Source organism: Takifugu rubripes, chromosome 6 (assembly GCF_901000725.2).
Source record: "Takifugu rubripes chromosome 6, fTakRub1.2, whole genome shotgun sequence".
Classification (NCBI taxonomy): Eukaryota; Metazoa; Chordata; class Actinopteri; order Tetraodontiformes; family Tetraodontidae; genus Takifugu; species Takifugu rubripes.
This window is the reverse complement of record NC_042290.1, coordinates 3,298,866-3,314,713: the sequence shown is the minus strand read 5'-3', so window position 1 is coordinate 3,314,713 and position 15,848 is coordinate 3,298,866. Positions and strand designations below refer to the sequence as shown.

The 15,848-nt window shown below is 43.3% G+C and overlaps 1 protein-coding gene across 2 annotated transcripts; it reads right to left on the bottom strand.

Moving 5' to 3' along the window:
* Nucleotides 1–8: 8 nt before the first annotated feature.
* stom (stomatin) lies at nt 9–7,220 on the bottom strand. Of its 2 annotated transcripts, XM_003978380.3 has the most exons (8): nt 6,983–7,220; nt 6,326–6,355; nt 5,160–5,269; nt 4,673–4,745; nt 3,055–3,137; nt 2,756–2,959; nt 1,553–1,687; nt 9–1,467 (listed from the first exon to the last, which is right to left on the bottom strand). In XM_003978380.3, the coding sequence occupies exons 1-8, from the start codon at nt 7,041–7,043 to the stop codon at nt 1,279–1,281; spliced, it is 885 nt and encodes a 294-aa protein (XP_003978429.1). In that variant the 5' UTR covers nt 7,044–7,220; the 3' UTR covers nt 9–1,278. The 2 variants fall into 2 exon arrangements, with proteins under 2 accessions (XP_003978429.1, XP_011618005.1); XM_011619703.2 differs by lacking the exon at nt 6,326–6,355 and having other exon boundaries at nt 6,983–7,215.
* Nucleotides 7,221–15,848: the final 8,628 nt, after the last annotated feature.

Genomic DNA, 15,848 nt, shown 5'->3' with positions numbered 1-15,848 from the left:
GACACAAATGGTGGTCGATACAATCTTTATTTAAATGCTGTACTTGGACAGAAAAGAACAGGGATCCACTTCTGGGGTGAGCGTAAACCAAAAAATGTTTTTCAGAACAGCAGCAATCAGCTAAAACTACTTCCGCTCAACAGCATATATCTCTATAACATAGTTTCAACCTCTTCTGACCACCTCTAGTCACTAAGCTACACAGGACTGTGTATAATTCATATATAATGTAACAGTAGTAAGCCACAGACAGAACATATAGGAACTCTACTGAAAGAACACAGGAACAATATGATAAAAAAAAAAGACAAAAGTCCTTTTTGTCTACACTCAGAATGACAGCAGAGTAGGAAATTAAAGAAATCAGGTAACTAAACCCTTTGTTTTCCTTTTGAAGTGCATAGAAATGAACAGATGGCAGTGACTTAAGGCGTCTGGCAGAAACGTTTGCTGTTTCTGTGTAACAGTTCCTGCTTCTGAGCAGCAGAGCCAAACACGGTGGACTAAATGACGGCATACGCCGTACACGTGTACGCATTAGTGTTCATTGGTCTTGTTTTTACTGTTCCAAGGCTCTGACCAAATTATTTAAGTGTAAAAGTAGGATACTGTAAACACGTGGAGGTAACCAGCTGTCTGTCACGACAAATAAAAGGCATTTACATGGCAGTGTGTGTATACCGTCTCACACTCTAAAGGGACTTTTCCCAGATGGCTTCCAACCTGTCATGCTGGTTAATAATGTGGTTTTAAAAGTAAAAATCCCAAAAACTTCATTAAAGCTGAACACTAAACTTGCCTGGACTCGCATATTGGCCGTGGCCAAAGCCTTACAGCAACAGCAATAACTCACTAATCACTAACTAATAAGTACAAGCTGTAATTTGGGGGGGGGTGTGCGCACATGTGTGTGTGTGTGTGTGTGTTAAAGGCCACAGGTCTAGCAGGCACTTCATTTAATTGCCTGTAAATACAGAAGTTGATCGTTTTGTTGCCTTGATATCTGCTACAGTTGTCTAATTCATCCAAAAGGCAACATTCTGTTACAGAAATAGTTTCTCACTACACAAACATGCATATCTGCTCTTTTCTCTAGTCCCAAATATAAAGAGACTTTGTAAACAATGGAAGATTAAAGCTTCCGGTTGAATAAATAAACTGACTGAATAAAGTGAACCTTTGGAATTGTGGAAAAGGAGCAAGTGAGATGTTCTTCACATGTGGCCTATGTGTGTGTGTGAGCGTCTGTTTGTGAAGGGCTGCGACCCCTCCCCCTCCTCAGCCTTTTAGGAAACCTTGCAATATGTCGAGTGGCAACGGGAAAATGATGGTGGAGTTCTTCTCAGCAGCGATGGTGTTGAGGGTCTGAAGGTAACGCAGCTGCAGGGCCGAGGGGGACTCGGCGATCACCAGAGAGGCCTCCTTCAGTGCCCGTGATGCTTTCATCTCACCCTCCGCTGCGATCACCTTGAATAGGAAAAGAGCAGGAAGTGGGTCCGGCTGGCGTCGCGAGAGACGCATTTACGGCGATGGGTCTACGTGGTCGGCTCACCTTGGCTCTGGCCTCACGGCTGGCCTCAGCCTCTGCGGCCATGGCTCGCTGGAGCTGAGTTGGCAGCTTAACGTCTTTGATCTCCACCCGCTCCACCTTGATGCCCCAGTCATCTGTAGCGTCGTCCAGACTGCTCTAAAAAGAGAAGAAAAAGGGCTTTAAAACTTTGTTCTTAATGCAATGCTTGGTCAGAGTCTTATTTACCAAACTTTTTTATATTTTGGCCAAGCTTTTCCCAGTAAAAAATTGATTAATGTGAGTAAAAATGGCACTTCCCAAAGCAAGCGGCTGCTTTTTGCCAGACACTCCAGCAGGGGGCGCTCTACCAGGAGCCGTTTTTCACATTTCCTCCTTTGTTTATTTTTAACTTTGCTTTTCTCATTAAAAAAGAATACAACACTACTGGAAACTCACTCTGCTTCTGACATAAATAAACAGCGACTGATCCTCCAACTGCGCGTGTTTCAAAAATAAATATTTCACCCATTACAGAATCGCTGCATCAACTGGGAGTGAAAGTTTAATGAGTGAGTAAATAATTGAAATCAAAGGCAAACTAACAGCTGCTCCATGCTCAGAACACAGGATTACTTAATGTTTTCTTAGTTTACAGCCAATGCGCATTTTAACCGCAGTTTGTTAGCTTAACTCACAGTTCAGGCAAACACAGCTCTTAGCAAGGTGGCACCATAATCCTCCATTCTGTTTTCTATACCAGTCAGTCTGTCCTACTGGGGCCTCTTATTATTGCCTGCATTTATTTTTCTCACTACACAACAGATTTTCTGCATAATTGCTGGTTGTCAACGACGGCTGAATATGGCCAGTGCTTGTCAGCTTTTTCCAAACCAATCTATACATTAATAAACATTGTGCAAATGGTTTATGATGTCATCTGCTGGTGTCTGATCTGATTTAAAAAGAGCTGTGAGCATCTGTTCAACTGAATTTGCTCAATCTCTCATTAATGAGTTTGAAAATGAATTGTAGTTATTAAAAAACATAAGTGAAAAGTGAAAAATGGGAGCTCTCTCCACTGGTTTGCAGGCCAATCCACAAACACACCAAAAACTGGCATCTTGTTCTCTTTGTATAAATGAAAATGTCAAATAAAAGGAGTCAGACACAAGTGCGTAGAGTCTAAGTCAGCGTACCACTGAGCTACCATTGATACTAACGCCGAACACTAACGTGCTGATTTACCTGCATACTGTGGGCGATTTCCTCACGGTCCGACAGGATCTCCGCCAGGCTCTTGGTTCCCAGGACGTTCCTCAGGGTGGTCTGCGCTAAAAGCCGGGTGGCGGCATCTGCGTTGGTGATGTTAGCCACAGCCAGAATAGCGTTTTGCACCCGGTAATACACCACGCCATCGACGCTGACAGTCACGGAATCTTTGGTCAGCACCTGACAGCAGAACGGTGGAAAGATACTTTCAAACCTCAACGTGGATCAACGGGACAGAAAGATGTTTGACGCGATTGGGAACGAGCGAGTCGTACCTCCTGTGGTGGGATGTCGAAGGTGATGGTGCGCATGTCCACGTTAATAAAGCTGTCTGTGCACGGCAGGATGAAGAAGAGCCCTGCAGAATCACAAGGAGGCAAATAGTTTAAACAAAGGCTCTGCGAACGCCGTCAGGAGGAAGCGTCTCCGCAAATGTTTGAAAATGCCAGGATGAAGGAAAGGCGGGCGAGGGGCCAAGTGGAGCTCTCTTTATCGGGCTGCAGCTGTGCCGACAGCGTGGCAAAGCCGTGGATATTCGCAGCTTTCGATTGAATTAGCGCCTAAAACGAGCACGTTCCTGAACGAAACGGACGTGCGGAAGGTGTGCGATCGTTTAACAAACACAATGGACTTGGGTTTCCTGCCGGGCTAGTGTGTATGCGCGGGATCTTTCTCGCAGGCATCTTTACGGGAAGGGAAAAGTAACCAGCGTGCAGCTTCCGCGGCAACATTTACCCGATTCTTAACTTGCATTCCCCCTCAGCTGCTGTCTGCATGCCAGCCGTCTTGTGACGTCGTGGAAAATTCCGCTGATAAACAGCCCAAATAAAGGCTCTCTTCGTGAATAAACAGAGCGGCAGAAACGCAGCATATACAGATGTCAAATGTTCGTAAACACACCATCGACCGCTCCCCTGAAAAATCACTGTTTCGCAGCAGCTGTTGTAGACAAGAGTGGGAATATGAGGGTCAGGGGTATCAGGGGAACCCTGATACTGAATTCAACTGTGGCAAAGGCTGCTCCTGCCCCTCAAGAATGTGACAGTCGCTGGCAGAGAGCTATTATTACCCCATACTGTCACAAATGGGCTCCCTCGTCGCCCGAGGAGTCGCGTTTCAGCATTTTAAAAATGCCACAGCCTGGTTTTTAGATCCAATGAAACAAGAAATCAAACATGAAGAGACAATGATTCATGAGATGTATGCAAATGATTCCTCGCGGGAGGCTGCCTTTTTTCCCCCGTTCTCGAGTTAAACAAATACAACGCCTCTCAAAACAGGAACCACATCACTGAGAATAGAGGGATTCGGTTAGTCAGACGTAAACAGACACGTGATTTGCTGACTGTTCCGATGGTTCTGTGGATAAACGGGGCCGAGAACAACTGGCGAACATCGAGGCTGAAATTGGGGAGGAGGTTCTGTCTCCCATCTCAAGCTTACGTATTCTTCCACTGTATTGGTGGTTCTGTAAATCCCCTTTTTTCCACCTGGAGCAATGTGAAGACGTATTTATGTGTTGAATGTAAAGTAGCTAAAAGTAGGGGCCTTCGCTATTCACTAAACCGTAGGTTTCCGATACCAAAATCAACTGAGATGTGTGTGTGTTTGTGTGTGTGTGTTGGAAATCCTCATACAAACCAAAGCATGACCATTACTATTGTGGAATTACCACTTTACACGTACTGACAATAAAGGCATGTATGTGTTAGACACAGAAATATCATTTAAACTACACATCACGTTAAATATGCATAAAAGGCGTGTCGTTATAAAAGTAATCATTTCCAATATCTCATTTTACTGCCAATACAGGCCGACAACATTGGTAGCCCGGTAATGTTGGACACCTCTAGTTAAAAGCATACGGAGAGTCTGTAAATCATGACTAACCTGGTCCTTTGGCTCCCCCTCGCAAGATCCGCCCCAGGCGAAAGATGATGGCGCGCTCGTACTCCTTCACGATCTGTGGAGGGAAAGAAAAGCACGTCGACGGCTGCTTTATAGAATGTAAAGGTACCCCAGCAGTAACTAGGCAGAAAGGTATATTCATGGATGCTAATATGAAGGATTATTCTGCTGGCTGAGAAGATCTCCCTCATCTGCTAACGAACCACACCTCAAATACTTGGATCACGCAGGGTTTAATACAGGAGGGAACTCTAAAACAAGTTTATTTATCAAAGAAATGGCTGGAACAACTTCAGTGGTTTCAGGATCAACAAAATTGTGACGGCCAATGAGGATCCATGTAAATCTGCAAGTTAATCAGTGAAGGATCAGACATTCCCGGTTGTGATTGGTATTGATCCTGTAATCTAGGCTCTGTCCGAATTACTTGCTGGGGAAAAATAAACAGAGACTTCAGCCGGATGCTGACCTTAGTGCACATCCATATGGAGACAGGCAGCGTAATCACCGTGAGAATCAGGGACAGCAAAACCAAGAGCCAGCCGCAAATGCCGAGGTTGTAGTCCACGTTCTGTAAAGCTGGGAAAAGAAATACACACGCAGAAATAGAAAACACGTACGCAGCGGTGCACGAACCCATGCCCTACATCCTTGGTAACCAAGCAATGATGACAGACGCAGCGTTTGTGAGTGAGTTATTAGTCGGCTTTACACACAGCATCATCATCCATCCTGCCAGCAGATCAAGGCCGTTTCTCAATATGTGCACTTCCTGGTTGGGATCAATCACCGTACGCATTTATTAAGTACACCCGAGACGTGACCTGGGCGCATTTGAGCCCGCAGCGACGGTGGAAGTGTGTACGTCAACACACAGTACGCCCACGTACGTACCGAGACCGAGAGGGCGTACCGTGAATTAAGAAACAGCCGAACTGCAGTTAAATAGGAACATTTTTGGTGGAGCTCTTCCATGTGAAGTCGATTACAATTATGCCCCAAAACAATCTAATATTAACAGCTGGTTGGATAATGGTGCTCTGTGAAATCCAAACCTAAATAGCTCATTGCACAAAACAAAGCTGAAAACAAATGAGGCGCCCCCTTGTGTTAATGTCACATGACCTGTGACGGGACCGGGCCTGCTCGGGCTGCTGGATCGGATCAGGGGTCATACGCAGGCGACATCGTGCAGAAAAACTGTCTCCACAACACATTCTTCATTGGAGAATGTAATTTGGTTGTACTTTAACACTAATACAGCGCCCCAGATGTGCCCTTAGAGCCAATCTGGCGCCCTGAGCAGATCTGGTACCGACGCACTCGGTTCGGGGCGATTATATTCCTCAGGAGACAAATGCAGGGGTGCCGATTGGATAAATTTACGTTGCTATGTGCAAATCTCTACACTGACTGGGCCCTTTTAAAATGATGCTTCACTGTATATATCCATATATGTTAAATATATGCCAGGCTGCAAATGTAAACGCTTGATTTACTTGATTATTGTTCATTTTAACTTCTATTTTTTAAGATCATCAAAACACCAGGGGGTTGGGGGGAGGGGCGCCCTATCGGCCTCTTATCAACTGGCCTGCAAAAAGGCACATGCAACGTTGCGGTGACGGGGATTACCTTCATTATAAGACTCTTTTTTGCTTGAACCTACAAACAGAGTTACACATTACGTGCAATAATAGTGCAGATGCATGTGCATGAATAGCGATTATGTTGTTTACTTGCTGAATAGATCTGTACTGAACAAGGTTTCTAAGAAACGTCGTCGAGCTTTACAAAGTGGTCACGCCCCAATTCGATGAAGCCAAGCAGTTCATCACTTCGGGTATAAATGGGCATTTAATTTACCCCTCTGGATGAATAGCGTGTTTTAGCATTCTACATGCTGTTTATATGCTACGCAACGTAAACATCAGCCACAAAAACTAAAGTAAACGCCTCAGAAACCTTGACGAGACGTATCAATAAGGCTCGTTTAGTTGATAATCATTCTGATTTCTCATTTAACGTTGGAGGGAAACGTTTAAACGTTAACGTTAAACGATGCAGTGACCTTTGCGTTATTACAATAGCGATAGCATTAGCCTAGCATCACCGTAGGTTCTAAACTGATTATGCTAATTAGCGTAAACAAACCATTGGTGTCATATTTGTAATCCACATGATTTCCACGCCGAGGAAAGAAATTGAAAGCGATTATAACTTGTGTGTAATAGATACTAAAGGCGAGCTCTGATTTACATGATGTGTAACGGACTTTAAAGAAAGCCTTACCCGTTTGACGTTCTAATCTTTGAGGTTTGTTCATCGCAACTTCTTCGTTGTCCCGATGCATGGCTGCTTTGTCTTATTTCACAGCAGAAAACAGACGCCGTGTGTTTACTGTGCTGAAGGGAGAACAAGCGCTGGTCGTGCCTGCAGACTGTCCGAGGGAGGATACTCTGGCTGGGCTGCAAACTCTTCGCTCGCACTGGTGTCGACTCTTCAATAACGAGGCTCCCTATTGGCTGTGACTGAATGACGTCACCAAGTGGCATAAATATTAGTGACGGCGACAATAAATTGGAAGCACTTAAGTTGCTTAAGTACGTTTTGAACTGCAAGTGATGTATTTTAAAATACATTTATTTTAATAGATTACTGACCTAATTGCTTTACATAAATCTGCATAAATTATTTTGGTCCTGGTGAGACAAATGTTTGATCAAATTGAATTTTTAAAAATGGCTGCCCTTTTAGAAGAGGATAAAATACTACTTTAGATTCAGATCTGTACGTCCTACTACCCACATTAGGAAAATTCCTCATTAACATGTTTTCTGCATTTCATTTAAGAGAATCCATGGTCTTGTTGTCAATCTTATCTTGTCAATATAACAGAATTATAGTATGCTGATTTGGATCAAAGCTCATTTGACCTTGGAAAGATGAAATCTCAGAGCTTATTTGACTTGTTTTATCCTATTTTTTTGGGACGATTTTAGCTTTGGAGGGGGAACATGTGTGACCCTGCTAAAGCCTGTCCCATTCTTTCGTATGGACCCGTAATACAGACACCATTTACACCTTAGCCATTGGAATAGCTAAACATAGTAAATGCTTTATATAAACCCACATAAATCCCATTTGTCCTTTTTACTAAACTTACAAGAAAGTGTGGGGCGGGATTTGCTAGCGGCTAGCTACACCCAACCTTTATGCAGGCTTTTTTTTGTCCTGGCCCATCCCCCCCTTCAGTACATATGTTCAGTAGCCCCCTTCCTCACCCAACCACACAAAATGGTGCAGCACCAGCAATTATTAAACATCATATCAACATTTAGTTTGCCCTTCCTCCTTGCAGTTCAGCAGTCTAGAACACTATTTTAGATGTCACATTCACAACTGTAAATCCTGCTAGAGCAGAAAATACCATCATTGAGTAACATGTTGTGTGCACCTTGCATTTCAAGCGGACACACACAGAATCGACTGTCTCGCTTTTAAAATCTTACCTTGTATTCAGTATTTCTATAGCTTCTGACTGTTGTTGAATTAATGCCAGTTGTAGAGAGGGCTGCTGTAATACAATGTAACAGTTATAATATTGTAGGCTACCTTAAATCAAAGCTTACCTTTATGCTTTGAAAAATCACATCATCACTTCTTTGCTCCTTTAAAGAATAAAGGATAACAAATTGACCTCCTAAGCCTTTTCTTTCTATTGCATTTGTGATATCATGAACACCATTGTCACGTTAACAAAAGTACAAGAGCCGAAACATGCTATTCCCGATCAAGCCACATGTTTTAGTGCATTCTCCCTGCATGAAAAACGATGATAACTGGTAAGAGGCGCTTATCTTTCACGCCAGTCTCCAAAAAGAGCAGTCTCCAACCGAACCAGAAAAAGTCAGAGTTGTGGATAGCCAGTTGCCTACAGGCGACTTCTCCTGAACAGCTTTCTGTAGTCCTACTACACTTGATCAAGTCCAATCATGTTTTATTTATTTATGTTTTGCAAAAGCTTTTATCTGTTTGATGTATCCAGAAACGCCAAGATTGCCAGTGTACTGACGTCTGTCACGGTACGGATTTATCAAAGCATTGTTAAAGATACCAGGATGGAATCTGAGTCACAAGTTGTGCAGCAGCAGAAGGAAAGTCCCCTCTGAGTGTGGAGACCACGAGTAGACACCAGCTGTGATGCTACAACCATGCATATTTATAGACCAATCGATATTTATAAGCCCATTTAGTTCCTGCCACAGCTATTTCTATTTGTAGGGGAGTTCAGGTGGTGCCCTGCACAGAACAGTAGGGCAATTTTAGTAAGTGTGATTATCTCAGAGGAGCTCAGGGAGTGGTGGGCATGCATGTCGGAGTGGTCGACACCCCCTAATCCTCTTTTAATTAGGGTGAGATGAAATATGGGACTCCTCCTGGATTAGTCACAGCACATTGAGAAAACACCAAGCTGGGACCAACGTGCAGGACGGGTGGCCATTGTGACCAGTCAGGTCCCCCTCAAAGATGAGGAAAATAATGCTCTGAGGACTGCAGGTACCTGGTCCTCTTGGTGCCACCAGATAACATTTAGTCTCTGGTGCATTTTGGAATAAGTAACAGCACATGATCAACATTTTTCACCATCTCCTGATAAGCTTCTTCCTCTCTGTGGACATGCTTTCTCCCTATTATCCACCCTTTTTGCTAATCCTACAGGGTACTTTACCCTTCTTGTTATCTCTGCCTTCACTATCTGTCTTCACGCTCTGTCCATTTCATCCTCCCATTTTTCTCTTATTTCTTGCTCAATAATGGAAGTTAAGCCTTGCGCTGATGGAGATTAACAGCAGCAAAAGTGAAATGTGAGTCAGCACGATCATGAGAGGAAAGAATCAAACCCTGACAACCTAAAAATGATGTAACAGTACATTTAGATGTGCAGCCAGTGTAATTTTTATGCTCAATTTCCAATAATTATTTCAAGTGCTTGCACACTGAAGTGGTTAATCTGTTTATTAATATTAACTACATTAATTTAGACCTTGTGCAGATTTACACACATTACACAGTCTTTGCGTGCATTCAGCATTTTTCCACGGGGTCAGAATTTCTAAAGAATGTTCCCTAGTAATTTGATCCCAATGGTGTGATTCCATTTCACAATGAGCAGCAGTAGCACAACAGCAACAGCAATGAACAGCACAATCAAGCAAATGAAATAGTGCCAAACTATTAGTGTGAATTATTTTAACCAGAAGGCCAATATTAGTCCGGAGAGCGGGGCCATTCTTCAGGGACCTGACCTTACACAGCTCATGTAGGCAGGTCAAGGTCACGCCTGCAGCCTTAATGAGACCCTACGAGCAGCTCCATGAAAGCTTCAGCCCAGATATTACAAAACAAGTCAAGCTTTTCTATAAATTAGGATGTTACTCTTGTTTGCGTTGCATTTGATGTCATATTCTGAACCCTGCTGAGAACAGACCCTGTGTTGAAGGCCACCACTTTATGGACAAAGATCAGATCACCTGCGCACATAAAGTGGTTAAAGATTTTGACACTAACCTGACTTCTGCGTCACAGCTGTTCAGGGGGCTGGATCGCTCATCTATATATAAATGAAAAAGAAAGGGAGACAAAATACCTAAATGCCGCTGAATTCAGCAGAGGAACGACTACCCTAGTTCAGACACTCTTCTGATTAAAGATTTAAGAGCCCCTCTGTTCTGTACATTTTTACAATTGGTCCATCATGCTATTATGCCTATTCCATAAATCTAAAATTTCAGTGTGCCATGTTTTGTTTTAAAACCAAATTGGCTTTCTTCAGGAGGAACTTCCCCAACAATTCAAAATAGTCTGATCCAAGATATAATTCTGGCCAGCGCTTTTCATCGATTGTCTGAACTGTTCAGTACGCCAGACTTGTCCTCAAAAATAGGCACTAATAAAACTCGTTAGGCCCAACCCTGCAAGCATCAGGCTTTTATCGGCAACTCTCTGACTCTCTTCCGACAGATAAAGAACTCTGGAGGCTGAACTATCTCATCTTCAAGTGTTCTGAGCTGACTTCAGATATCCTGCCCCCATGTGGCAAAACTCAAAAACAATAAGTAAATAAATAAAATGGTAGCGTTCATCTCCTTTAAGATACTTCAAGTTTCCATAAACCCCGAACTCTTTTGGAAATGATTTCCCACTAAAAGCTCCAAGCAACGGCACATCCCACCTCCTCCAACTGAAGTTTTTTTTATTACTTTAAATTGTTGTAAACATCATTATAAATTAGTTTGGGATCTCTGGGCTTTGCGGAGACTTTGAATATGCCAGGCTGTCTGCCTGGAGAATATTTATTCATCTTTCTATTTTTAACTTTCAAAGAATTCCCCGGCATCACTGTTTTGCTGTGAAGTTTTCATTGTCAGATGAACAGTTGCTTTAGCCAGATTTACATAAAACTAGACAAAGCCAAAAGCTCGATGGCTGCATACAATGACTAAAACCTTACAAATGCTAATAGGGCAGCGACACGTTTACATTTAAAAAAATTAAATATTCCTTTGGCTGATAAAATTAAAAGGCAGAGAGGGGTCATATTTGTTGCATTTGCCAACAAATATGCTAATCATTCCTTATAAGGTTATTTTGCATCATAATTGTCATGGTAACTGCAGTGTTAAAAGCCGATAAAATGAAGAGTGAGACAAATATTTCACTTTCACCAGTCATGTGCCGCACACCAAATTCCACCACCAGATTGAAGGTTTCGTGTGGAGGATTTGGCAGCACCTTGTGGTGATAATACAGATTGCAGTTCATAAATCTATGCACCCATCTTCTCCCTTTCTTAAACACAAACAGCATTTATGGTGGCTGACAGGAGGGATATTTTCCGTCACCTCTGCAGGGTTTTGTTGAGGGAGGTATATTAGTAATAGCACAACACCTGACAATAATATTTGAAAATGTTACAAACTGGATCTTCGGTGTTACATTTTCTTGAGTTTATTAGTGAGTGAGAGAGTGAGTGAGTGAGTGAGTGAGTGAGTGAGTCAGTCAGTCAGTGCACATATTAGGCAGCCTTTAACAGCGGCGTTTGCATGGCAAGTACTAGATGATGCTCAGTATGAAGAGCATCGTCTAGTACTCCATAACGACAGCATTACTCTTTAAGGTGAGGTACGTTGTTGCTGGTCAGTAAGGTCTGCTACTTCAGTGAGATAATGTTTCCAGCCGCAGATCTGCAGCCCAGACACCTTGTCTCCAAATGTTTTTGACGATAGTCGATGAAGTATTAAAAAATGTACGTGCTAAACATCATGCGGCCAATAGGGGCGCTAATCAGTACAGCATTCGGGAGGAGGCAAGCAAACAATGTAAATGATTTTTTGTAGAGGAAAATGCTACTCATGACATCAGTTTACATGCATTTATGTGTTCTTATGGGTCATCATACGTGTTTCCTACGTATATGAACGCTATGCCTAAAATTTAAAATGGACATTAAAAGGCACTATATCTTATTCCCCCTCCAGCAGAGTTAAAATTCTTTGATTAGGTTTTGCTCAGATTGAACAACGATAAAGTAACCGGGCTAAGACGCGGTCAAACGTCAGAAAACATCTTCCACTAACACAGTCTGTGACACTGGGTGGCAGTATGTCCCTCTAAAAAAAAAAAGTTCAATTCCCGTTTCCTGCAACATAGATGATGACCTCGGCTGACCATTTATTTATTTATTTATTTATTTGTGCGAACATACAGTTTTCTTTTGAAGCTGTGTAAAGTTCATATTAGCTTAATGTTTAAGGTAAAAACCGTTTATCAAACCTAAATAGTGAGGATGTGAGAACATAATTGTGCTAGTTCAGTAGTTTTGAAGTGTTTTCTAAAGGAAGTGTCCACTTTGAATGGTGTCACAAATAATTCCTGTCAGGCCCGATTTCTATTAATTTGCTGCAATCACAAAAATGAAAAAAACAATTCATTTTTTGGCGGAGATAAAACGTCAAAAAAGAGCAACACAGAACAGGAGATAATTTTCATTTTACAAAATATTTGCAAAGCTAAAGGCTCTCTCGGTGCCTGATTTAGCAGGATTAAGGATCCATTGGGTCAATTAAAAAACTCTATTACGCAGGTAAAATGAGTGCAAAATATACCTTTCTTAAAAAAAACAAAAAACAATTCCCATTGTGATTTTTAAAATCAGATTATCCTGAAAAAATAGTGCGCAGCAACAAGAAAGTCTCCGTGTTGATTTGACTGCAGAAGTTGACAGTGAAGATTGGGGGGGGGGGGGCGGTCACGGCGCGCATAAAATGAGAACTTGTAAATCCTGTCAATCTGTTTTCAAATTACCGCCGTGGCAGCGTGCGAGGTTGTCTCCGTGTATTATGGTAATGTAATAGCTGAGGCAGGGCCTTGGTCTGCAGCTCCTGTTTGTTCGCAGGTGCGTTTGGCATTCTGCTCCACTTCTCCCACTGAAATGAGTTCTCTCTCTCTCTCTCTCTCTCTCTCTCTCTCTCTCTCTCTCTCTGTCTCTGGCTGTCTCTCTCTCCCTCTAAACTTCCAGAGGATGCGGCGCCCACACAGCTGTTCTCCCCTGAGCTGGCGTACATAAAACATAAAAGGCGACTCTATATGAAAAATGCACAGAGCGGTGGAATATAATGTGCTTGATACCCCGCTGCTGTCGGGCAGGCGGGAGATAAAGAGAAAGGCCTGCCCTGGATACATCCCCTTCTTCTGCAGGATTCTTTTGACTGCAGACTTGGATGGTTGCCTGAGCCAACATTTACTCACTGCGCTCCATCCGCGGATCGCATTACAAAGATTGATTGTTCACTTGCCTCTCACCCTGCGCTGTTTCATTGGCCAATATAAAATCAAATAAGGAATCATGAAAGTGCTCCAATCTGAGGGGTGTACTTGTTACGCGCGAGTCTTTTCCGGCAAATTCCTCCCGTGTTCTCGCGCATCCGAGATGAATTGCGTGGCTGAGTGGCAGACACGTGAAAACAAATCAAAATGATTGTTACAGATGAAAGGGTGCCACGCTGCGCCCTCTCCTCTCATATCGCCATGTAAATCAGCCCGAGTCGCCCTGTGAACTTGGCGAGGCAATTAATTGGCGACACACAGGTGCTTCGCTACCCACCGCCGCGTAATTGCAAAGTTCACACGCGCGCGCGCGCGCGCACAAACACGCCAAGCGAAATTGAACAAGGCAAACAGCGGATTGCGTACGCGCTCTTTGGAGAATTTGTCCAATTAAAGAGCAAGCGTAGTGGTGGTGCCAAACTCCGGCTCATAATCATCATTTCAGCTCGAGTAATTGGCAAATATTTACTCAGTTGTTTGGAGTTGTGGGTACTGTTTCAACGACCCTGAGCGAGGGGGTGGGGTGGGGGGGGTGGGGGGGGGGGGGGGGGGGGATCGTTAAGGAGAGAAATATCTGCGGCTTCTTGCTGCAAGGAAGATCGAAAACTTCAAGGTGACCCTCGGCTTTTACCCCCAGTCATTTCCGACCAACTACACCAACCATCGAGAATCCATCCGCAGCACGGAGATCTCTGCAGCGGGCACACCGGCCTCCTTCCTCTCATGGTGTAATCAATACAAAAAAATGAGGGAGAGGCGGTAAAAGTGGGAGCAGACAAGGCCAGAGAGGTGGAAGTAAAGAGCTGATATCAATCACTTTGAACTCCCCAGTGTCGGGGGTCACAGAAGGTCAGCAGACACGGGTGCGAGACCTTCTCCTCAGATAACCCGCTTTCAAAATAACCAAACTGCGTCCACAGACCCCCAGCAGCAACAGATTAGCCCCCCTCTCCGATCCTCCCTGCAGAACACCTTATTCCCTCCCCTCGTCGTTGTCCTCCCCTTCTCTCTCGTTAGCATTTAGATAGTTGAGAGCAGAGGAGCTTGGGTAATAGGCTTCCATCCATCCAACCATCCATCTAGCCAGCCAGCACAGCTTTCCCCTCTTGCTCAAATCAGCTGAAGTAAGAGGGATTAAATCAAAAGAACAACAGCAATGATTAGAGCAATGGCAGGAGGGGGGGGGGGCGGGGGCTGTGTTACGCTCCATCGGCTGCGAGCTCATTAACCCAGGCCCTGGCAGAATTGATGTTAGAGGTGATTGAAGATTATCACATTTAGGAGATACTTCATCCCCTGGCCTCCCTTGCCCCCCCCCCCCTCCCCTCCACTGGATTTCATCCAGGTCAGCTGTCTCTGGTTCCATTCCCACCGGTGTGGACACCATCGGCGGCGGCGGCAGCGGCTCCCACGTCCGCTTGATCTCCTAATTCTGCTTCATTTAAACTTCATCAACTGTTCCACTGGACCGGAAGCACAGAAGAATGAAAACAGCTTATAGGGGAAACAGCTTTCTCTCCCTCGATTCTCTTTTGTTGTTTCCATCTGATGTGACATTCCCCAAAGACACACACACACACACACACACACACACACACACGGTGGTGAGCAGTCGTCACTCCAACCTTCACCATCACCAAATGCAAAGCCTAAAACAAAGGCTCTACCCTCCCAAAGCTCTTTGAGTTGAAAATTCTTCCCGTGCCATTCTGAAACTACACGTGGCCGAAATCTAAACAGAGATTTCAAATTCTGCAGTCCAACAACATGGACGGTCAAAGTCAAATTGTCTTCATGGATGTCTAAATTAGTCATTTTATGAAGATCAGTGTCTTATTCTGGCTTGAAAGCTTTATTAAACATCTATTTAAGTATTCTTCTATTATAATTGTGATCACAACTGTCAAATAAAACATGTTCTATAAAAGTAGATAATCTAGAATGGCTCCAATTTGATCACCGTTTTGATTTATACACTCATTTTTGTGGCCTCAGCTGAACTATTATATCAGTCATTTATCATCTTAAATGAAAAATGTTTTTGTTTTGAATGCCAGTAACTAGAATGCAAAAATATATTAAAAATATTTTAATAACGATTTTTTTTATTAAGTTATAGTACTACCTTGGGCACAATAATTAAAATCTTCTCTCAGTCATGCATGATCATAGTGCTGTTGCTCTATATTTGAAGTGGGATTTTTTTCAAGACCAAGTGGGTTTTTTTTGGCATCATTAAAGATTTATCATCATTAGCATCATGTCACTG